Below are 25,585 nucleotides of genomic sequence, written 5' to 3' on the forward strand. Positions count from 1 at the left end.
ATATATATATATATATATATATATATATTATAATTTTTTTTTTTTTTATATTAAAATCTGTCAGTTCACCAACACTAGTATAGGGCCTTGTTCACACTGCCGTCAGACTCCGCTATTCGCAGTTCCATCTGCAACACAGCCAGATGGCCATGCAAAATTACTGGATCACCGACGGACCTCATACGAGTGAATGGGGTCCGTCGGGACACAATAGTAGCCGTTTGCATCCGATCTGTTTTAGGGTTCGATCGGTTAAAAAAAATAAAAAATAAAAGACAATTGGACCCTTAACACGTCAGATGCGAACAGCAATGTAAACGAGGCCTTATATGTATAGCCAGGATATGGGGGTTTGACCGGGATATTTTTTTGATTCCTCCAGAAACATTGCCATCTAAGGGCTGTGTGTGGTATTGCAGTGCATTTCATTCATCGTTTAAAATTATGACTGAACAGCTTGTTTTATAAAATATAATTTATATAGATTTAGATACTTGATGCCTAAGCTTGTATGGCACGTTGGCGCAGTGGTTAGCATTGATGCCCGGCAGTGAAAGGGTCCTCAGTTCAAATCTTAGGAGACAACATCTGCATGGAGCTTGTATGTTCTCCTGGAGTTTGCTGAATTTTCGGCTAGTACTCCAGCCCCTCCTCCAAATAATAATAATATGTGAGCCCCAATAGGGGGCAGGGACTTATGTTAAAATTTCTATACAGTGCTATGGAATATGTCAGTGCTAAATAAGTTAATATATTATAGTATATATATCTCAGTCATTAACTGAGTAATAGTTGTCTGACAATCAGTATATTATGTTACATTGCATCAATGAGAAATAAAAACTAAAATTTGAAACAAACTGACTGGTCCATTTTTATTTCCCTAGTGGGGTGTATGGCCTCTTATGAATATTGTTATATTACTACTGTTTAGTACAACGTTTCCCAACCAGTGTGCCTCCAGCTGTTGTACTGTTTCAACAGCTGGGGGCACACTGGTTGGGAAACACTTGTTTAGTACAAAGAGGATATTTACAAACTGTGTGCAGTACCACTCTCCACCACTGCTAGTGCTAATTTCTTTTTTCCTATAGACACTAATGCAAAAATGCCCCTCAGTATAGATCTGAGCATTTGGATTATTGTGTAAGGGCCCTTTAACACGGCCAAATTTCCCAGTCCGGGCATGGTGTGAGTTGTAGTTTTCCAACAGCTGGAGGCACACTGGTTGGGAAACGCTGCATTGTGTGATTTTTTTCTTCTTTTTTTTTACTGGTTCCCAGTAATATACTGTCAGACTGTATTGAAGGACCCAGACATTGCTAAAAGATAATGTGAAATCCCAATAACACCAAACAGACCTTCAGTAGGATGATAGGGCGCTGCCAGTAAAGCAATTCAGTAGATTTAAAATAGTTTATTAAAACCGTAACTACGCATTACAAAACCGATCCGGTGTCTTCCTCAGGCACGATACAAACCACAAGATGCCGAACCCTTTAGGTGTTTTACAGGAATAGCAGCAAAGTGAAAGAGAAAATTCAAAATCTTCATTTTTTTACACTAGTAGTAGTTCTTGTAGACCCTGTTTTTTAATTTTTACAAGGGGTAAAAGGAGAGAAATCCCCCCAAAATTTGTAACCCAATTTCTCTCGAGTAAGGAAATATCTCATGTGTGTTTGTCAAGTGCTCTGCGGGCGCAGTAAAGGGCTTAGAAGGGAAGGAGCAACAATCAGGTTTTGGAGAGCAAGTTTTTCTGAAATGGTTTTTTTTTGGGGGGGGGGGGGAATATCACATTTAGGAAGCCCCTATGGTGCCAGAAGAGCAAAAAATAAAAAAAATAAAAAAACTACATCCCTCAAGGCACGTAACAAGGGGCCCAGTGAGCCTGAACACCCCACAGGTGTTTGATGACTTTTCATTAAAGTTGGATGTGTAAATGAATAATTTTTTTCCCCTAAAATGCAGTTTTTTCCCCAAATTTTACATTTTTACAAGGGGTAATAGGAGAAAATGCCCCTCAAAATGTGTAACCCCATCTCTTCAGAGTATGAAAATACCCCATATATGGATGTAAAGTGCTCTGCTGGTCTACAATGCTCAGAAGAGAATGAGCACCATTGAGCTGTTGGAGAGAGAATTTGTTTGGAATGGAAGTCAGGGGCCATGTGCATTTATGAAGCCCCCCGTGGTGCCAGAACAGTAGACCCCCCCCCCCCCCAAATGTGACCCCATTTTCAAAAATACACCCCTCACAGAATTGAATAATGGGTTCAGTGAGTATTTACACCCCACTGGCGTCTGACAGATCTTTGGAAAAGTGGGCTGTGCAAATGAAAAATTAAATTTTTCATTTTCACGGACCACTGTTCCAAAAATCTGTCAGACGCCAGTGGGGAATAAATGCTCATTGTACGCCTTATTATATTCTGTGAGGGGTGTAGTTTCCAAAATGGGGTCACATGTGGGGGGGGTCCATTGTTCAGGCACCATGGGGGCTTTGTAAACACACATGGCCTTCAATTCCGGACACATTCTCTATCCAAAAGCCCAATGGCGCCCCTTCCCTTCTGAGCATTGTAGTTCGCCAGCAGAGCACTTTACATCCACTTATGGCGTATTTCCATACTCAGAAGAAATGGTGTTACACATTTTTGGGGACTTTTTTCCTATTTTCCCTTGTAAAAATGAAAAATGTAGGGTAACACCAGCATTTTAGTTAAAACTTTTTTTTTTTTTTCCATTTTCACATCCAACTTTAACAAAAATTTGTCAAACACCTGTGGGGTGTTAAGTCTCACTATACCCCTTGTTAAGTTCCGTGAGGGATGTAGTTTCCAAAATGGGGTCACCAATTTTGAATCACAATTAATGTTTTTTGGCTGTGCATGCTGAGTGCTGTTGCTAAGGAACAGCAGGAGGTAAACAGGCCTCACCTCCTGCTGTATTCTGCTGCCTGCACCGCTGCCACCGCTCCTGAGGGGACCCCCACCGGGTCAGGCTAAGGTAGGAGACCCCTGCTGGCCCCGATCAACGCCCAACAGAGTAGTGATTGGTCGGTCGTGTTATCGTGAGGGGACCTAATCCAGGCCTGCTGGGTAAGGGCGACAGCCCCATTCACCTTTTTTTTCCGGGTCACCGGAGACCTGATTGACCTGGAATTGCCGCAAATCACCGATGTAAATTGACCGGCGATTGCCAACATGGGGGGCGGGGAATCTCTGAATAATTTCCGCAGGCATCCTGGTCCGGTCCCGAGGTACGCCCTTGGTCCTTAAGTAGTTAAGATCTTCAACGTGTTGTGCTGGCATTTGCACAACCCGTTTAGCCAAGTTGGTCCTTGGCTCACCTGTTCTTATTTAGTCACAAGGGAGCGCTTGCTGTTGATTTTCAAAAAAGATCATGTGAGACAATGGTAAAACCAACGAAAGAATGTCTGTATTATATTCTCTGTATATGCAAAAAATACATTGACTGTACGTCCCCCCTATAAGTTCATGGTAAACATCAAAGAGGCAGACAGCGGCCCTAAAAAAAGATCCAAGGGTTCAAAACGTGACTCAGGTATTAAACCAATAAAATGGAGTATGAAGTGTCCGGGTCCAAGGCAGAGGATGTTTTTTGTTTTGTTTTAACCCTATACAAGCCACCCATGAATGTCTGGTCATGTCCTCAAGCCTTGCCGTTCTCTTGCAAGGACAGGGTAAGACCAGGAGTGGGGGCGGGCGCGCTGTCCTTCTCCATAGGTAGATCAGTCAGTCGCATGTGCTGCCACATGTAGTCCACAAACATGGACGCCTGCAGTAACCTCCCCATCCGCTGCATGTGCCGCTCTGAAAGAACGAAAACAAACAAATAAATAAAAAATGAGTGCGTGTAGGAAATGGTGTTGAGCACGAATATTTGTAATGCGAATTGTTATCGCATATATCGGCATTTTCGATTATTTAGAATATAGTGCTATATATTCGTAATGACGAATATTCCTTTTTTTTTTCACATGCAAATTTTTATGCGAAAATGGCGAATATGCGAATTTTGCGAACATAGGACGAATAATCGTCAATATATTCAATGTGTGCGCATGCGCGGTCCGTCTCCTCACCTGTGTAGGGTATGAGCGCCTCCACGCTGCTCCTAACGCTGCCGTACTGAAGCAGGCTCTCCGGCGTCTCGTGCGTCAGCAGGACGTTCAGCACGCACTGCGCTTCGTGACAGTTGCGCGAGTTGGTGTTCCAGACGCCGCAGTATCTTAGGACGGACTCTGACGGAAGCAATGGAGAACTGATCACCACATGATGCTTCCACATTGTCCCCAATCAGGGTGACTCCAGCTGTTGCAAAACTACAACTCCCAGCATGCCCGGACAGCCGTTGGCTGTCCGGGCATGCTGGGAGTTGTAGTTTTGCAACAGCTGGAGGCACACTGGTTGGAAAACACTGGTCTACAGGGTCTGTTTTTAATTATATAGTGCAACATAGGCTATTATTAATATAGAGGTTCTTGTGTATTCCTTGTGCTTACCTTTTTTTAGCTGATATGGCAGACATGGGCTGTTCTCCATGCTGGATGTGACTAAATCACTAAAATCCCTTTGCTTATGCTGGTTACATTTCCCATGAATCCCCTTGGCTCCACAAGAGAGATTGGGTTGGGGGGGGGGGGTTGTTTGATCACTGCACCTGGTCATCTCCTTATGCGGCTAGTGCTGGAGCTCTCCCAAACTCACTAGACTTATAAGTGGGTTGGTCTCAGTTCACATTACGGATGCGTTTTCTTATTCAAAGTGCGTTTTTTTGTTGTTTTTTTTAAGAGAAATATTGACATAAAGGTGATTTGACCTATAATCCCCATTAAGGTGTTTTATGAGAATCTGACTTCTTTAGGCCGTGTTCACAAGTTAAATTTTTCCTAAATTTTTCACATGTTTTTCTGCATCCTGTCGGTTTTTCACAGTAAAAATTACACATTTAAAGGGTACCTTTCATCAAAAAAACTTTTGATATATTATAGATTTAATGTATGCAGAATAACTTTACAACAGCAGGTTATAAAAAAAATATGCTTCTTTCTATTTAATTTTCCACTTGACAAAATTACCACTAGGGGTCTCCCTATCAGTCCTTTTTTTTTTTTTTTAAGATTTCAGACTTATGCTGGAGTCCTAAATCTTAGACTGCAGCCGGGACACAGACAAGCTCAGCACTGCTCCCTGCCAGGGAGTTTGTCTGTGTCCCGGCTGCAGTCTGAGATTTAGGACTCCAGCATGAGTCTGAAATCTATAAAAAAAAAAAATAAAAATAAATAAAAAAAAAATAAAAAAAAAAAGGACTGGTAGGGAGACCCCTAGTGGTCATTTCTTCAAAGTGGAAAATTAAATAGAAAGAAGCATTTATTTTAATAACATGCTATTGGAAAGTTATTCTGCATACATTAATCTATAATATATCCAAAGTTTTTTTGATGAAAGGTACACTTTAAACAATTACAGTAAAATAGTAATATTTTTACTGCAATTTGGGGAACACTAAAGCAAAAAAAAAGAAAAAAGAAACGCAGGAAGAAATGCAATGTGTGAACACGGCCTCAGGGGAGTTCCTGATCCGACATAGATAGCAGATAGAGCTTGGAGGGGTGTGGGAAAGGTGATGATGTCATCCCATCGTTCACAAGACGTCAGGTGACCCAGGACTGACATCCTGCTCTGACACAGAAAGCATTGGAAGGTTTGGGGAGTCAGACTGGTGATCACATGGCCCAGTTACAGTTATGAAACGAAATGAATATAGCTGTGCTGGAATAAAACAAATGGTGCTGTGATGGCAGGTGTTCATGATATGGGGTGGGACTGGAGTGCTTCCTTAACAAATAGGGGTCATCTTCTATTCTAAATCCTCATTTCTCAGCAAGAGTGGCTACAACCCCCCCCTCCCCCCACCACCAAATACAACCAATAGATGCGGAGGTCCCGGCAGTAGGAAAGTTTCTGTTCCCCTTTATTGATCAGGGAGCCTTCTAGCAAGTGGGGATTGTCTAAAGTGGAGAACCCCTGAAATATGTTCCAGTGAAGTAAAAATGGGATGACCCCTCCTCTATAGGAGCCCCCCCCCCCCCCCCCCCCCCCCAACACAGGCATTACCATCACATTTACCTTTTTGGTCTTGCCGTAACCTCAGAATATTTTTCTCCAGATCATCTTTACCTTGTGGTTCAAGCAGGATGGCTGCAAAACAGAACATATTGTAAGATCATAAAATCTTAAGGACGCAGCCCATTTGGGCCTTAAAGGGGTACTCCGGTGAAAACCTTTTTTCTTTTAAATCAACTGGTGGCAGAAAGTTAAACATATTTGCAAATTACTTCTATTAAAAAATCTTAATCCTTCCTGTACTTATTAGCTGCTGAATACTACAGAGGAAATTCTTTTCTTTTTGGAATGCTCTCTGATGACATCACGAGCACAGTTCTCTCTGCTGACGTTATTATAATAATAATAACGCTTTATTTATTGTTGTCCTTAGTGGGATTTGAACCCAAGTCCCCAGCACGGCAAGGCACTGCTATGCATGGTTGCTAAAATGGACAGAGATGTCAGCAGAGAGCACTGTGGTCGTGATGTCATCAGTGTTCCAAAAAGAAAGGAATTTCCTCTGTAGCATTCAGCAACTAATAAGTACTGTAAGGATTAAGATTTTTTAACAGAAGCAATTTACAAATATGTTAAACTTTCTGCCACCAGTTGATTTCAAAGAAAAAAGGTTTTCACCAGAGTACCCCTTTAAGGACGCAGACAATTTTATTTTTACTTTTCATTTTTTCCTCCTCGCCTTCATCCACAGACTAGTATGGGGGCTTGTTTTTTGCATGACCAGTTGTCCGTTGTAATGCCATCACTCACTTTACCATAAAATGTATGGTACAACCAAAAAAATACTATTTGTGTGGGGAAATTAAAAATAAAAACGCAATTATGCAAATTTTGGAAGGTTTCGTTATCACGCCGTACAATTTACTGTAAAAATGACTTGTGTTCTTTATTCTTTGGGTCAATACAATTAAAATGATACCCATGATAACATACTTTTCTATTACTGTTGTGCTTAAAAAAAATCGCAAACTGTTTAACCAAATTAGTACATTTAAAAAAAAATATATATTTTGAAGACCTATAACCTTTTTATTTTTCCGTATAAGCGGCGGTATGAGGGCTCATTTTTTGCGCCGTGATCTGTACTTTTTATTGATACCATATTTGCTTATATAAAACTTTGAATACTTTTTTGATAAAAATTTTTTGGAATGAAAGGTTATAAAAAAAGCAGCTATTTTGGACTTTTTTTTTTACGTTCACGCAGTTCACCGTACGGTATCATTAACATTTTATTTTAATAGTTGGGATATTTATGCACGCGGCGATACCAAATATGTATATAAAATATTTTTTTACACTTTTTGGGGCTGAAATAGGGAAAATGGGACAATTTACGTTTTTATTGGGGGAGGGGTTTTTTCACTTTTTTGGGGCTGAAAAAGATAGCAAGTACATCTATTCATGTAGACCCAAAAAGTTCAAATGGAGCGACAGGCTACTGAACCCCATTCTTGTGATTTATAGGGGTCTCCCTAATTATCCGGAGAGAAAGCAGGAAGAAGCACGCACTGCTGCACTTCACTCCCCAGCTCTCACTGATCTATGTCCAGTTTCTCTGAAAGGCTCCATTGACTTAAATGGGGCAGCAGGATGGAGGATCCCTACAAGCTGGGGAGTGAAGCACGCTACTGTGTGCTTCACCCCGGTTGTTTTCCTGATCACACAATATTCATATTATGTGCACTGCTCCCTGCTCTCTCCCTTCCTCTCGGTGGATCCTGTTTAACACACTGGGCAGCATACAGAGCAGTATCGAGTAAAAGGACAGCAATGTTTCGGTAGCTGCGTTGTGTGTTAAGATAGTAACTACAGCACTACCAACCTTATAATATAGAGCAGCTTATAGGCAGCTGTAAACAGAGGCAATGTCTGTGAACAGGGAAAGGAATCATGGGAACTGTAGTTCTTTACATAATATTCCTGATGAAAGTAGGCCCTGTCCATATCAAAACAATGCAAGGTCAGACACATACCCGTATTTTTCGCCATATAGGACGCACCGGCGTATAAGACGCACCCAATTTATATGTGCAAAATCTAAAAAAAATAAAGATTTTGAACCCAATAGTGGTCTTCAACCTGCGGACCTCCAGATGCTGCAAAACTACAACTCCCAGCATGCCCGGACAGCCAACGGCTGTCCGGGCATGCTGGGAGTTGTAGTTTTGCAACATCTGGAGGTCCGCAGATTGAAGACCACTGCACAGGAGGTAATACTCACGTGTCCCCGCCGCTCCGGACCCGTCACCGCTGCCCTGGATGTCGCTCCATCGCTGTCGCCGTGTCCCCGTCGCTCCGGAACGTCTCTGCTGCCGGCCGGGTATCCTCGCTCTCCGTCGCCGCCATCACGTCGTTACGCACGCCGGCGTGATGACGAGGAAGGAGAGCGCCGGCCATACAGGGGATCCCTGAACGGAGAAGACACCGAGGAGGCAGGTAAGGTCCCCCCCCGGTGTCCTGTAAGCACTAACCCGGCTATTCAGTCGGGCTGTTCGGGACCGCCGCGGTGAAATCGCGGCGGGTCCCGAACAGCCCGACTGAACAGCCGGGTTAGTGTCACTTTCCCTTCTGACGCTGCGGTCAGCTTTGATCGCCGCGTCTGAAGGGTTAATACAGGGCATCACCGCGATTGGTGATGTCCTGTATTAGCCGCGGGTCCCGGCCGTTGATGGCCGCAGGGACCTCCGCGATAGGGGTGTATTCGCCGTATAAGACGCACCGACATTTTCCCCCCCAGTTTTGGGGAAGAAAAAGTGCGTCTTATACGGCGAAAAATACGGTATTCAGAACTTTTATGTACTTTTAATAAGATCTGAAAATCCCTTTAAGGGGTAGGCGACTAGGATCCAATAATGAGCAGAACAAAGGGGTCACTTATATGGGGCTCAGCTGCAGTTCCAGACACATTTGCCATATACACCTTTTTGTTGTTTTTGTATGGGCAGCATTTAACATCCCTAATTTTTATTTATTTATTTTTTGTTCATGTGAGGACAGGCAGGACACTACAGTCAGCCTTTACCCAGCATGCAGTGGCTGATAAAGATATTGCAAGTATTTTACTGCCTAATAACAGGCTTTATTGCCCCTTACTGAGAAGGTTAAAAGGGGTACTCTGCTGCTCAGCGTTTGGAACAAACTGTTCCGAACACTGGAGCCGGCAGCTTGTGATGTCATAGCCCCGCAACCTCATGAGATCACACCCCCTCAATGCAAGTAGATGGGAGGGGGTGTGACCGGCCACGCCCCCTCCCATAGACTTGCATTGAGGGGGGTGGGGCTATAACGGATCCGGCGCCAGATCCAGCGTTCAGAACAGTTTGTACCAAACGCTGAGCAGCGGAGTACCCCTTTAAGGAGTGTCCCTTTGCTACCGACCTTTTATGACTTTAAGTACAGTATGAGGTTGGTCTAAGGAGATGGCTAGGCCCAGAGCCTTGAGGTATCTCTTCTCGTGTAGAAGATTTGATAATTCTTGTTGCCTTAAGAACAAAAAGATAAAAAAAATAATCATATTAGAGTCTTAGATAAGGCACCGCCAAAATAATGAAGAGATCGAAAATACTCACTGCAAGATTTCCTTCTCCTCCTTTGCCTGCACCTCTGCCAGCTCCACCTCTGTGACGTCCTGCAGAAAGAGGACATGACGGGGACTACAGGGACCTCAGCATTCAGAAGTCACCATACACAAGAGTCTGCAAGGACTGGACCCATAACCTGTGTCTACACCAGTGCGGGCACCACTAACCTGTGTCTACACCAGTATGTGCACCACTAACCTGTGTCTACACCAGTGTGTGCACCATTTACGTGTGTCTACACCAGTGCGGGCACCACTAACCTGTGTCTACACCAGTGCGTGCACCACTAACCTGTGTCTACACCAGTGCGTGCACCATTTACGTGTGTCTACACCAGTGCGGGCACCACTAACCTGTGTCTACACCAGTGCGGGCACCACTAACCTGTGTCTACACCAGTGTGTGCCCCCCTAACCTGTGTCTACACCAGTGTGGGCACCACTAACCTGTGTCTACACCAGTGTGTGCACCACTAACCTGTGTCTACACCAGTGCGTGCACCACTAACCTGTGTCTACACCAGTGTGGGCACCACTAACCTGTGTCTACACCACTAACCTGTGTCTACACCAGTGTGTGCACCACTAACCTGTGTCTACACCAGTGCGGGCACCACTAACCTGTGTCTACACCAGTGCAGGCACCACTAACCTGTGTCTACACCAGTGCAGGCACCACTAACCTGTGTCTACACCAGTGCAGGCACCACTAACCTGTGTCTACACCAGTGCAGGCACCACTAACCTGTGTCTACACCACTAACCTGTGTCTACACCACTAACCTGTGTCTACACCACTAACCTGTGTCTACACCACTAACCTGTGTCTACACCAGTGTGGGCACCACTAACCTGTGTCTACACCACTAACCTGTGTCTACACCAGTGTGGGCACCACTAACCTGTGTCTACACCAGTGTGTGCACCACTAACCTGTGTCTACACCAGTGTGGGCACCACTAACCTGTGTCTACACCAGTGTGGGCACCACTAACCTGTGTCTACACCACTAACCTGTGTCTACACCAGTGTGTGCACCACTAACCTGTGTCTACACCAGTGTGGGCACCACTAACCTGTGTCTACACCAGTGCGGGCACCACTAACCTGTGTCTACACCAGTGCAGGCACCACTAACCTGTGTCTACACCAGTGCGTACACCACTAACCTGTGTCTACACCACTAACCTGTGTCTACACCACTAACCTGTGTCTACACCACTAACCTGTGTCTACACCAGTGTGGGCACCACTAACCTGTGTCTACACCACTAACCTGTGTCTACACCAGTGTGGGCACCACTAACCTGTGTCTACACCAGTGTGTGCACCACTAACCTGTGTCTACACCAGTGTGGGCACTACTAACCTGTGTCTACACCAGTGCGGGCACCACTAACCTGTGTCTACACCACTAACCTGTGTCTACACCAGTGTGGGCACCACTAACCTGTGTCTACACCAGTGTGTGCACCACTAACCTGTGTCTACACCAGTGCGTGCCCCACTAACCTGTGTCTATACCAGTGCGTGCACCACTAACCTGTGTCTACACCAGTGTGTGCACCACTAACCTGTGTCTACACCAGTGTGTGCACCACTAACCTGTGTCTACACCAGTGTGTGCACCACTAACCTGTGTCTACACCAGTGTGTGCACCACTAACCTGTGTCTACACCAGTGTGTGCACCACTAACCTGTGTCTACACCAGTGTGTGTACCACTAACCTGTGTCTACACCAGTGTGTGCACCACTAACCTGTGTCTACACCAGTGTGTGCACCACTAACCTGTGTCTACACCAGTGTGTGCACCACTAACCTGTGTCTACACCAGTGTGTGCACCACTAACCTGTGTCTACACCAGTGCGGGCACCACTAACCTGTGTCTACACCAGTGTGTGCACCACTAACCTGTGTCTACACCAGTGTGTGCACCATTTACCTGTGTCTACACCAGTGTGTGCACCATTTACCTGTGTCTACACCAGTGTGTGCACCATTTACCTGTGTCTACACCAGCGTGTGCACCATTTACCTGTGTCTACACCTGTGTCTACACCAGTGTGTACACCACTAACCTGTGTCTACACCAGCGTGTGCACCATTTACCTGTGTCTACACCAGTGTGTACACCACTAACCTGTGTCTACACCAGTGTGTACACCACTAACCTGTGTCTACACCAGTGTGTGCACCACTAACCTGTGTCTACACCAGTGCGTGCACCACTAACCTGTGTCTACACCAGTGTGGGCACCACTAACCTGTGTCTACACCAGTGTGTGCACCACTAACCTGTGTCTACACCAGTGTGTGCACCACTAACCTGTGTCTACACCAGTGCGTGCACCACTAACCTGTGTCTACACCAGTGTGTGCACCACTAACCTGTGTCTACACCAGTGCGGGCACCACTAACCTGTGTCTACACCAGTGCAGGCACCACTAACCTGTGTCTACACCAGTGCATGCACCACTAACCTGTGTCTACACCAGTGCGTACACCACTAACCTGTGTCTACACCACTAACCTGTGTCTACACCACTAACCTGTGTCTACACCACTAACCTGTGTCTACACCAGTGTGGGCACCACTAACCTGTGTCTACACCACTAACCTGTGTCTACACCAGTGTGGGCACCACTAACCTGTGTCTACACCAGTGTGTGCACCACTAACCTGTGTCTACACCAGTGTGTGCACCACTAACCTGTGTCTACACCAGTGTGGGCACCACTAACCTGTGTCTACACCACTAACCTGTGTCTACACCAGTGTGTGCACCACTAACCTGTGTCTACACCAGTGTGGGCACCACTAACCTGTGTCTACACCAGTGCGGGCACCACTAACCTGTGTCTACACCAGTGCAGGCACCACTAACCTGTGTCTACACCAGTGCGTACACCACTAACCTGTGTCTACACCACTAACCTGTGTCTACACCACTAACCTGTGTCTACACCAGTGTGGGCACCACTAACCTGTGTCTACACCAGTGTGTGCACCACTAACCTGTGTCTACACCAGTGTGGGCACTACTAACCTGTGTCTACACCAGTGCGGGCACCACTAACCTGTGTCTACACCACTAACCTGTGTCTACACCAGTGTGGGCACCACTAACCTGTGTCTACACCAGTGTGTGCACCACTAACCTGTGTCTACACCAGTGCGTGCCCCACTAACCTGTGTCTATACCAGTGTGTGCACCACTAACCTGTGTCTACACCAGTGTGTGCACCACTAACCTGTGTCTACACCAGTGTGTGCACCACTAACCTGTGTCTACACCAGTGTGTGCACCACTAACCTGTGTCTACACCAGTGTGTGCACCACTAACCTGTGTCTACACCAGTGTGTGTACCACTAACCTGTGTCTACACCAGTGTGTGCACCACTAACCTGTGTCTACACCAGTGTGTGCACCACTAACCTGTGTCTACACCAGTGTGTGCACCACTAACCTGTGTCTACACCAGTGTGTGCACCACTAACCTGTGTCTACACCAGTGTGTGTACCACTAACCTGTGTCTACACCAGTGTGTGCACCACTAACCTGTGTCTACACCAGTGTGTGCACCACTAACCTGTGTCTACACCAGTGTGTGCACCATTTACCTGTGTCTACACCAGTGTGTGCACCATTTACCTGTGTCTACACCAGTGTGTGCACCATTTACCTGTGTCTACACCAGCGTGTGCACCATTTACCTGTGTCTACACCTGTGTCTACACCAGTGTGTACACCACTAACCTGTGTCTACACCAGCGTGTGCACCATTTACCTGTGTCTACACCAGTGTGTACACCACTAACCTGTGTCTACACCAGTGTGTACACCACTAACCTGTGTCTACACCAGCGTGTGCACCATTTACCTGTGTCTACACCAGTGTGTGCACCATTTAGCTGTGTCTACCCTAGTGCTTGTACCATTAACCTGTGTCTACACCAGTGCATAGACGATCTTCTCACCTTCCATAGAACAATGCTGGAATCTGCCGACCCAGTCACCACAGCACTGTCCTGTTTGTTGCCATAAAGCCCCCAGACTTTGTCCTCGTGCCCGTCTATCGTCTTAACGCATTCATTGGTTTTGATGGTCCAAAGTTTTAGCAGGCCATCGGAACCACTGGAAGTGAGGAAAACAGTGTAAGGTTAGGAGAAAAATTCAAAGAGGAGCTTCACCAGGATGAGACGGGTCAGCGGTTACCTTGTCAGCAGCTGGGTGCCCCGACTCACAAATATCACCTTCAGTACAGAGGCGTCGTGACCCTCGAATGTCTGCAGAATGGAAATAAAAGATGAAGAAATGTACAAGATGCAGAGAAAGAGAGCGCTCTACGTATATATAGTACTACAGTTGTGTTTTTGTTTTTTAGGGCTCTAAGTTCAGAGCCGAGTGTTCCCAACCAGTGTGCCTCCAGCTGTTGAAAATACTACAACTCCGAGCATGGCCGGACAGCCAAAGGCTGAGCAGGAAGTATATAACTACTATATATCACAGTGTTTCCCAACCAGGGTGACCTCAGCTGTTGCTAAACTACAATTCCCAGCATGTCCGGGCAGCCAACGGCTGTCCGGGCATGCTGGGAGTTGTAGTTTTGCAACAGTTGAAGGCACCCTGGTTGGGAAACACTGATATATCATGATCCCATAGAGCTGTATACAGATAGAGCTGGAGGGGAGGAGTATAACTACTATATATCATGATCAAAAAGAGATAGCAGCAGTATACAGATAGAGCTGGAGGTGAGGTGTATAACTACTATATATCATGAACCCATAGAAATAGTAGCAGTATACAGATAGAGCTGGAGGGGAGGAGTATAACTACTATATATCATGATCAAATAGAGATAGCAGCAGTATACAGGTAGAGCTGAAGGGGAGGTGTATAACTACTATATATCATGATCCCATAGAGATAGCAGCAGTATACAGCTAGAGCTGGGAGGGAAGGGATCTGGGAGCTAGCAGGAGCCATATTTCATCCTGTAGTTAAAAGGAAGCCAGCTGACCAAGGACAGACCACTTCCTTTGAAACATTAAGCACTGTGATTCTCTGTGGGTCAGACTAGCGATCACGTGACCCAGGTACAGTAATGAAACGCATGGATGCAGCTGTGCTGGAATTCAACAGATGTCGCTAAAGGACTAGTGATGGGGAGTGTGCATGATATGGGCAAAGAATAAACTGGAGTGCTTCTTTAGAGTAACGTCCGGAGATTTTTACCTTCAAGCAGCTTAAGTCCTGCAGACCCCAGAGTTTGAGGGTCCCATCTGCAGATGAAGTGGCTACAACTTGGTCGACAGGTGAGAACTGCACACACCATACACCTCGCTTGTGTCCCCTAAAGACCCCCACCAGAGAGAGGTCGGACGATGACCACAGCTTCACTGTCTTGTCCTGAGACCCGGAGACGATCAGCTTGTCGTTGGGAGATACTGCAACACTGTTAATATCCTGTGTACGGGAGAATCAGGGATCCATATCACACACTGTATATCACATACTGAATCCATATCACACACTGTATATCACATACTGAATCCATATCACACACTGTATATCACATACTGAATCCATATCACACACTGTATATCATACTGAATCCATATCACACACTGTATATCACATACTGAATCCATGTCACACACTGTATATCACATACTGAATCCATATCACACACTGTATATCACATACTGAATCCATATCACACACTGTATATCATACTGAATCCATATCACACAATGTATATCATACTGAATCCATATCACACAATGTATATCATACTGAATCCATATCACACACTGTATATCACATACTGAATCCATATCACACACTGTATATCACATACTGAATCCATATCACACACTGTATGTCATATACTTAATCCATATCACACACTGTATATCACATACTGAATCCATATCACACACTGTATATCACATACTGAATCCATATCACACACTGTATATCATACTTAATCCATATCACACATGGTATATCATACTGAATCCATATCACACACTGTATGTCACATACTGAATCCATATCACACACTGTAGGTCACATACTGAATCCATATCACACACTGTATATCACATACTGAATCGATATCACACACTGTATATCACATACTGAATCCATATCACACACTGTATATCACATACTGAATCCATATCACACACTGTATGTCACATACTGAATCCATATCACACACTGTATATCACATACTGAATCCATGTCACGCACTGTATATCACATACTGAATCCATATCACACACTGTATATCACATACTGAATCCATATCACACACTGTATATCATACTGAATCCATATCACACACTGTATATCATACTGAATCCATATCACACAATGTATATCATACTGAATCCATATCACACAATGTATATCATACTGAATCCATATCACACACTGTATATCACATACTGAATCCATATCACACACTGTATATCACATACTGAATCCATATCACACATGGTATATCATACTGAATCCATATCACACACACTGTATATCACATACTGAATCCATATCACACACTGTATATCACATACTGAATCCATATGACACACTGTATATCACATACTGAATCCATATCACACACTGTATATCACATACTGAATCCATATCACACACTGTATATCACATACTGAATCCATGTCACGCACTGTATATCACATACTGAATCCATATCACACACTGTATATCACATACTGAATCCATATCACACACTGTATATCACATACTGAATCCATATCACACTGTATATCACATACTGAATCCATATCACACACTGTATATCACATACTGAATCCATATCACACACTGTATATCATATACTGAATCCATATCACACACTGTATGTCACATACTGAATCCATATCACACACTGTATATCACATACTGAATCCATATCACACACTGTATATCACATACTGAATCCATATCACACACTGTATATCACATACTGAATCCGGATCACACACTGTATATCACATACTGAATCCATATCACACACTGTATATCACATACTGAATCCATATCACACACTGTAGAGATCACACACTGAAGAAATCACACACTGTATATTATAATGAATCTATATCAAACAGGCTGTATATTACACACGCTGAAGAGATCACATACTGTATATCATACTAAAGATATCACAAACATTTGTGACTTTTACTTTACAAAATATACTAAGTGATATGTCAGAATAATATACAAGACGCATGTGTTAAGCTCAATGGTATATCCCACACTGGAAGACATCCCACACTGGAGATATCACATACTGAAGTGCGGTGGCCACTTACCTTATCGTGTCCCTTCTCCGTTACACTGGCATATAAGCTTTCTAGTGCTGGAGTCTGGGCTTTCGATGCTTTGGAGATGGACTCGGGAAGCGTCCAGATCTTTAAAGTGAAATCCTGACTGCCGCTCACAATAAAGGACCCTTTCAACCTAAAAATATAAAAGGACAAAAAACTTACGATGATGTATGTATGTGCAATCCCATAGACCTATCTGCTGGTGGGGTAAAAGAAAGCAAAAAAGATTAGAATGGATAACAAAGTAGTTATCAAAAGTTAGAAACAGAGAGCGTTTTTTTTTTTCTTTAACCCCTTAAGGACCCGGTGTTTTTCCTTTTTTGCACTTTCGTTTTTCCCTCCTTACCTTAAAAAAAATCATAATGCTTTCAATTTTGCACCTAAAAATCCATATGATTTGAAGAAAAAACGCCATTTTGTAAAATTTGGAGGCTTCCGTTTCTACACAGTTTTCGGTAAAAATGACACCTTATCTTTATTCTGTAGGTCCATACGGTTAAAATGATCCCCTACTTATATAGGTTTGATTTTGTCGCACTTCTGAAAAAAATCATAACTACATGCAGGAAAATTTATCCGTTTAAAATTGTCATCTTCTAACCCCTATAACTTTTTTACTTTTCCACGTATGGGGCGGTATGAGGGCTCCTTTTTTGCACCGAGATCTGAAGTTTTTAAAGGTATAATTTATGTATTGATCGGACTTATTGATCGCTTTTTATTAATTTTTTCATTAAAAAACAGCTGTCACGCCCCCTCCCATAGACTTGCATTGAGGGGGCGGGGTGTGAAGTCATGAGGGGGCATGGCTATGACATCACGAGCTCCCGGCGCCTGCGTTCAGAACAGTTTGTTCCAAACACTGAGCAGCGGAATACCCCTTTAAGAGCGTTCACATGGCTGTTCTCGATCCCAAGTAGACGTGAGTGTCTGATCAAGAGGTTTAAATCTATGACTTAAAGGCGCTAAGACATCTTATCCCCTATCCAAAGGATAGGGGATAAGATGCCTAATCGCGGGGGTCCCGCCGCTGGGGACGCTCCGGGGGTTGATTCTAACAGGGTGCGGCGTGGAAGATCACGGGGGTCCCCAGCGGCAGGACTCCCGCGATCAGGCATCTTATCCCCTATCCTTTGGATAGGGGATAAGATGTCTTTGTGACGGCGTACCCCTTTAAACGTAATTTTTTCATTGCTGGAGGCAAAAACTCTTCGTCACTAGGTGCTGATGATGATGTAGAGGGGTCATCCAGTAAAACTGTTATTGATTTCATCGATCGCTTTGTAATGTTTATTCTTATATGAATCATTTTTGTCTTTTTTTTGTACACTTAGTGGGAGATTTATCAAAACCTGTCCAGAGGAAAAGTTGCCCAGTTGCCCATAGCAACCAATCAGATCGCTGCTTTCATTTTCCAGAGGCCTTGTAAGAAATGAAAGAAGTGATTTGATTGGTTGCTATGGACAACTTTTCCTCTGGACAGGCAAAAACCTTGTCTACTCCACTCACTGACTAACTCATACGATCTTCTCTTTGTGACCTAAGAAATTCTTTATCTTCTTGTGATACGCTAGTCACGTCCATCACATTTTGGTGTGAAATGTCAAATAACTCGACGAGATCACCTTTCCAAAATCTGCCGTTTCACATTTGCTTTATCCGTTTTTTTCTCGATTTCTCTTCACCCAGATTTTGGTATTCTTTGTACAACTTCTGTATACCACCACGGATATTCTACTCCATCTTAAAGGAAAACTGTCAGCTTGCTCCCCCCTGCACTAACCAGTGGTACTGGCTGATCAGTGCGGAGACGCTGATCAGTTTGATGCCTACTGTGCCCGGATCCGTCCCGCTAAAATGTTTGTTTTTCCGTACAGTGACCCCCCACCCCCCCGACCTACGATGGCCCCGACATACGATCATTTCAGCATACGATCACTCTCAGAGGCAGCATCAACATACAATGCTTTTGTATGTCGGGGCCATCGCAGAAACGGCTATCTGGCAGCGCAGACTGCTTCAGCTGCCACCGGATAGCCGTTTACGGTGCCCCGTGTGCTCCGCTGACGATCACTTACCTGTCCTCGGGGCTCCGGCGCGTCCTCTTCAGGATCCCCTGCATCGTCGGCGCTCTCCATCATCGTCATCACGTCGCTGCGCACGCCGTCCCGTCATCCAATAGGAGCGGCGTGCGTAGCAACGTGATGGCGGGGACGGAGAGCGAGGATGCCGGGGAAGCAGAGGCCTTGCTGGAGCGTCGGGGATACCCCGGGGACGCGGCCACAGCAATGGAGGGCGACATCCAGGGCAGCGGTGATGGTCCAGAGCGGCGGGGACACGGAAGTATAACCTCCAATACCAGTGGTCTTCAACCTGCAGACCTCCAGATGTTGCAAAACTACAACTCCCAGCATGCTGGGAGTTGTAGTTTTGCAACAGCTGGAGGTCCGCAGGTTGGAGACCACTGCTGTACGCTGTATCCCTATGTTCGGGCTGCAAAAGATAAACAAAATAAACATTAACTTACCTACGTCGACCTCACGCTGTTCCTGGGGACTGGAACGTCGGACAGCCGTCAGCCTATCACCGACCGCAGCGATGTTCCGCTCAGTGATAGGCTGAGCCCACTGTCATGTAAGGAGGCTCTGGCCGGCTTCTTACATGACAGTGCGTTTAACCTATCACTGGCCGGGGTGGGACATCACTGCGGCCAGTGATAGGCTGACGGCTGTCCGACGTTCCAGTCCCCAGGAACAGCATGAGGTCGACGTAGGTAAGTTAAAGTTTATTTTGTTTATCTTTTGCAGCCCGGGCATAGGGATACAGCGTACAGCAGTGGTCTCCAACTTGCGGACCTCCAGCTGTTGCAAAACTACAACTCCCGGCATGCTGGGAGTTGTAGTTTTGCAACATCTGGAGGTCCGCAGGTTGTAGACCACTGTCTTATACTTTACATTGCACGGATCCCTCAACATACGATGGTTTTAACAAACGATGGTCCATTTGGGACGGATTACCATCGTATGTTGAGGGACCACTGTATATGCTAATTAGATGCTAACTAGCACTGGCAGGGTAACGGGCACTCTGACCTTACTGCCGCCGACCAGCTCATAAATAGACGGAGGGAGGGGAGGAATATTGATGAGCTGAGCGGCGCTGACGTCAGAGTGCCAGTAACCCTGCCTGTGCCAGTTAGCACCTAATTAGCATATATGGAAATGGCGAGTACCGCTGGTTAGCGTGGAGGGAGCAAGCTGACAGTTTACCTTTAACAGGGATATTCGTTTTCCTCCACAATTCCTGTAGATTAGTACTGGTAGATTTAGCAGCATCCAAAAGTGTTTCTTTCATGTCCTTGTGATGGTAAATAAAAACTAAAAGTACTTGTTCCTTTGAAGGGAGCCAAGCTCCTAAAAACTCACCACTAGGCACCTTTTCTAGCAGCCAAATTCCTCTTTGGTTCCCATTGGTTTGGTTGAAAGAAATACATGAGAAGCCCTTTAGTACAAAGCACTTACCGTATTTATCGGGGTATACCACGCACCGGCCTATAACACTCACCCTCATTTTACCACGGATATTTGGGTAAAAAAAGTTTTTTACCCAAATATCCATGAAAAAATGAGGGTGCGTGTGTGCGCGTGTATACCCCGATATACCCCCAGGAAAGGCAGGGGGAGAGAGGCCGTCGCTGCCCGCTTCTCTCCCCCTGCCTTTCCTGGGGTCTAGAGCGCTGCTGTCGGCCCTTTTCACCCCCTGGTTATCGGTGCCGCTGCCCGTTCTGTCCCCCTGACTATCGGTGCCGGCGCCGATTGCCAGGGAGAGAGAAGCGGCGCCGACAGCCAGGGGGAGAGAAGGGGCAGCGGCACCCATTGCCGGCGCCGCTGCCCCGTTGCCTCCCCCCATCCCCGGTGGCATAATTACCTGAGTCCGGTCCGCGCTGCTCCAGGCCTCCGTCGTGCGTCCCCGGCGTCGTTGCTATGCACGGCGCGGCGCACTGACGTCATGCGCCGCGCCGTTCAGCGCATAGCAATGACGCCGGGGACGCACGACGGAGGCCTGGAGCAGCGCGGACCGGACTCAGGTAATTATGCCACCGGGGATGGAGGGAGGCAACGGGGCAGCGGCGCCGGCAATGGGTGCCGCTGCCCCTTCTCTCCCCCTGGCTGTCGGCGCCGCTTCTCTCTCCCTGGCAATCGGCGCCGGCACCGATAGTCAGGGGGACAGAACGGGCAGCGGCGCCGATAACCAGGGGGTGAAAAGGGCCGACAGCAGCGCTCTAGACCCCAGGAAAGGCAGGGGGAGAGAAGCGGGCAGCGACGGCCTCTCTCCCCCTGCCTTTCCTGGGGGTGTATCGGCGTATAACACGCACATAGACTTTAGGCTAAAAATTTTTGCCTAAAAAGTGCGTGTTATACGCCGATAAATACGGTAAATATTAGAAAGGCCACTAGTTTGAGATAAAAGTGATCAATGTGCGCAACCCCTAAATATTACCCAAAATTTGGCATTTATTTCTTTTACATCACTGAGACTCGGGCGTAAGCAAAGTCCTATGAAAATCCCATTTTTGGAAAAATGAAACACAAAAATAAATAAATAAATTTAAAAAAACGCTGCCGTGGATACTTGGAGTTGTAGTTTTGTAACAGCTGGAGACGCACTGTTTGGAAAACTCTGCATTGAAGTGAATGGAACCGAGTTGTAATATCACACACAACCTGAGGACAGAGGTGGAGCTGTTTTTGAAAGAAATTAGCTCTGTTTTTCTATTTCTGGATAAACCTATTAAACTATCTGAATCCCTGAGGACAAGCGTCGTCGTGTGTCCGACTATCACTTATTAAAGGAGTATTCCAGGAAAAAAAAAATTCTTTGACTATGCTACAGGGGCTGTAAAGTTAGTGTAGTCCATAATATAGTGTCTGTACCTGTGTGTGAAGGTTTTCTCACAATTCTTCAGTGATTTTCACCCCAATATTTATTTTTATCAGCATACAAAATGACTGTTGTCTCAGATTTTTTGCCAGCTTGCAATGCGGCCGAGACCTGACATCACTAGTCAGCTGATCACAGGGAGCCTGTCTGCTTCAATGGGTGGAGGGATCAATCTGCAACTAATGCAACAGCTGGAGGCACCCTGATTGAAAACCACAGGTCTTTTGAATGGATGCAGCTCATTTATGTTTTAATGAGTGGGGTGGCTGATGTGTGGGAGGGAGGTAAATAGAATTATGGGATTTGTAGTCAAAAAAAGGAAAGTCAAACAGGAAATACCAGTTCACAAAAAGCTAGCCACAGTGTTATGGTAATCTCACAACATAGCCATTTAGCCCCAAGACAAGTGCAGATCCTTCCTAAGCATGTCCATTACTGTCTGCCAGGTACGTACTAAAATCACCTTATGGTGGAGAACCCCTTTAACATACATGCTCAGTCACACAGACAATGCACATGTACGGATGAGGTAGGGTTATCTTATATCTACAGTCATCTTTTTTTCCCCATACTAAATGAAAATCCATTAAAAAGGAAGCGTCCTATATACCTGGAACAGGCTATCGCCCCGACACCATTGGTGTGCCCTCCGCCCATGGCCACACAATCCACCTTTCCAGTGTTTTTATTCATCCTCCATATTCTGACTGTTCGATCCTACAAGAAGAGGAAAAACATATGAAACCTAAAAAGTGCCAGAACTGGTGCCAGAAATGTATACAGATTTGGAAATGATTTCTATATAAAAATCTTAATCCTTCCAGTACTTATCAGCTGCAGTATGCTCCAGAGGAAGTTGTGTAGTTCTTTTCTGTCTGACCACTGTCCAGAGTGTGAACAAATCCCCATAGCAAATCTCTCCTGCTCTGGACAGTTCCTGACATGGACAGAGGTGTCAGCAGAGAGCACAGTGGTCAGACTGGAAAGAATTACACAACTTCCTCTGGAGCATACTGCAGCTGATAAGTACTGGAAGGATTAAGATTTTTATATAGAAGTAATTTACAAATCTGTAAAACTTTCTGGCACCGGTTGATTAAAAAAAAAATAATAATAAAAAAAAAAAGTGGTAAATATGTTACACCTTTTTTAGGGTCATACCTTGCCACAGCTAGCAAACATGAGGCCTTTCTTAAACACATCCAGGGCAAGAACGGTATCTAAAATGGAGAGAGATAATAAGTACAAAGTACAATTGGTCAAGCAAAAGACAAGCCCTTATATGGGTCTATAGGTGGAAAATTGAAATCTTTATGATTTTTAGAAGGGGATGAGGAAAAAATTAAAGGGCAAAAAGGAAAATTGGCCTCGACCTTAAGGTCAAAATTGGCTTCGTCCCCAAGTATCGGTAATCATACTCGGCCTTAAAAATAAAAAAATTGTATTGGGACATCCTTTGAATTGTTGTAATAGTATTTACCCACAGAGTGAGGATAACATGACATTTTGTAACGTAAAGTGCACAGCAAAAAAACAAAACTTCTAAAATTTGCAAGTCGAACATTGTAAATAAGATTGTTATTTTTCCCATAGCATAGGGCTGGGTGGAATACCGGTTCATAGCGAATACCGAAATTTTTATGCTGCACGATAGGAATTTTCCCCCATACCGCAATACCGGTTGGGCCCCTCCCCCTTGGGAATGAATTACCAGCCCAGCGCAGCGCTGTCCCCAACTAATCATATGTGACCCGCCAGCGCTGTTCTGCTCCCCCCCAAATCATGTTACCCGCCAGCGCTGTTCTGCTGCTGTTGTTGCGGGCCGCCGGCGCTGGAACTCTATACTGTACGCCAGTGGTCTCCGACCTGCGGACTTTCAGATGTTGCAAAACTACAACTCCCGGCATGCCGGGAGTTGTAGTTTTGCAACAGCTGGAGGTCCGCAGGTTGGAGACCACTGCTGTACGCTGTATCCCTATGCCCGGGCTGCAAAAGATAAACACTCACGCTGGGGATGGGAACGTCGGACAGACGTCAGCCTATCACCGGCCGCAGCGATGTCCCGCCCCGGCCAGTGATAGGTTAAACGCACTGTCATGTAAGAAGGGGCGGGACATCACTGCGGCCGGTGATAGGCTGACGTCTATCCGACGTTCCCATCCCCAGCGTGAGTGTTTATCTTTTGCAGCCCGGGCATAGGGATACAGCGTATAGCAGTGGTCTCCAACCTGCGTACCTCCAGCTGTTGCAAAACTACAACTACCAGCATGCCCGGACAGCCAACATGCTGGGAGTTGTAGTTTTGCAACAGCTGGAGGTCCGCAGGTTGGAGACCACAGGCGTACAGTATAGAGTTCCAGCGCCGGTGGCCCCCAACAAACAGGAGGAGGGCAGTGCCTGCGGGTGACATATGCGAGTAGTACCCGCTGGGCTGATAATTAATTGGGGGGGGGGAGCAGAACAGCGCTGGCAGGTAGCATGATTGGGGGGGGGGGGGAGCAGAACAGCGCTGGCGGGTAACATGATTTGGGGGGGGAGCCGAACAGCGCTGGCGGGTAACATGATTTGGTGGGGGGAGGGGGGAGCAGAACAGCGCTGGCGGGTCACATGATTTGGGGGGGAGCAGAACAGCGCTGGCGGGTCACATGATTTGGGGGGGTGGTGAAAGAAATACCGTTATATACCGTGGAACCGCCATAACTTACAAAATTACCCTGATACACATATTTGGTCATACTGCCCAGCTCTACCATAGCAACCAGATTTCGAAGTGAAAGTGAAAGCTGTTGCTATGGATTACCATGTAAACCTTTTTTTTATGTCTGTAGGCACGACCTCTGTTATAGCAGAAGACATCCAGTGTCACTTACCCGTGTGACCATAAAGGATCTGACAGTTCGATGTTTCCAGCTCAAAGACTTTTATTTGGGGACTGTTCGTAGCTACGACAATATGGGAATCGGAAGGACCCAAGAATTTCACATCCAGAACCTCATCATTATATCCTGCAAACTGAGGGAAGTCAGAGTTATAGGGAGGCAGAGGAGGACTATGGGGGTTCAGGAGCTGGAACGTATGGGGCTCACCTGCTTCTTCAGATCCAGATTGTGCAGATCATATATGATGATGCTGTGTTCTGCATTCACTGTGAGGATCTCCTCTTGGTTAGGAAGAAGCAGGCAGTGGGTCAGGCTGTGCTCATCCCCCTCGTCTTCAGACGATTTCTGGCTGGTATGAGGCAATTTCTGTGCATATAAACACTTGGACGTCACCGAGTCCCAGACCCGCAGTATTCCTGGGGACAACAAATAACCTGGTCAACTAGAGCTGTGTGCAATGCCATCTCCCAGAATGTGTACAATACTTATCCTGTACTGATCCTGAGTTATATCCTGTATTATACTCCAGAGCTGCACTCACTATTCTGCTGGTGAGGTCACTGTGTACATACATTACATTACTTATCCTGTACTGATCCTGAGTTATATGGTGTATTATACTCCAGAGCTGTACTCACTATTCTGCTGGTGAGGTCA

The 25,585-nt window shown here is 45.6% G+C and overlaps 1 protein-coding gene across 1 annotated transcript in view; it reads right to left on the minus strand.

Moving 5' to 3' along the window:
• Positions 1-2,781: 2,781 nt before the first annotated feature.
• The window catches only part of TBL3 (transducin beta like 3), a 34,658-nt gene continuing 11,854 nt past the window's right edge, over positions 2,782-25,585 (minus strand). Inside the window, exons 10-22 of the mRNA XM_056533535.1 lie at positions 25,136-25,344; positions 24,920-25,061; positions 23,211-23,269; positions 22,660-22,766; positions 17,094-17,241; positions 14,980-15,210; positions 13,957-14,027; positions 13,719-13,875; positions 9,722-9,780; positions 9,531-9,634; positions 6,153-6,224; positions 4,106-4,264; positions 2,782-3,833 (exon numbers count right to left, since the gene is read on the minus strand). Of these exons, the coding sequence (XP_056389510.1) occupies positions 3,673-3,833; positions 4,106-4,264; positions 6,153-6,224; positions 9,531-9,634; positions 9,722-9,780; positions 13,719-13,875; positions 13,957-14,027; positions 14,980-15,210; positions 17,094-17,241; positions 22,660-22,766; positions 23,211-23,269; positions 24,920-25,061; positions 25,136-25,344 (1,679 nt within the window). The 3' untranslated portion in view covers positions 2,782-3,672. The remainder of the gene's footprint in view (positions 3,834-4,105; positions 4,265-6,152; positions 6,225-9,530; positions 9,635-9,721; positions 9,781-13,718; positions 13,876-13,956; positions 14,028-14,979; positions 15,211-17,093; positions 17,242-22,659; positions 22,767-23,210; positions 23,270-24,919; positions 25,062-25,135; positions 25,345-25,585) is intronic.

The sequence above is a fragment of the Hyla sarda genome, chromosome 8, assembly GCF_029499605.1.
Source record: "Hyla sarda isolate aHylSar1 chromosome 8, aHylSar1.hap1, whole genome shotgun sequence".
Taxonomy (NCBI): Eukaryota; Metazoa; Chordata; class Amphibia; order Anura; family Hylidae; genus Hyla; species Hyla sarda.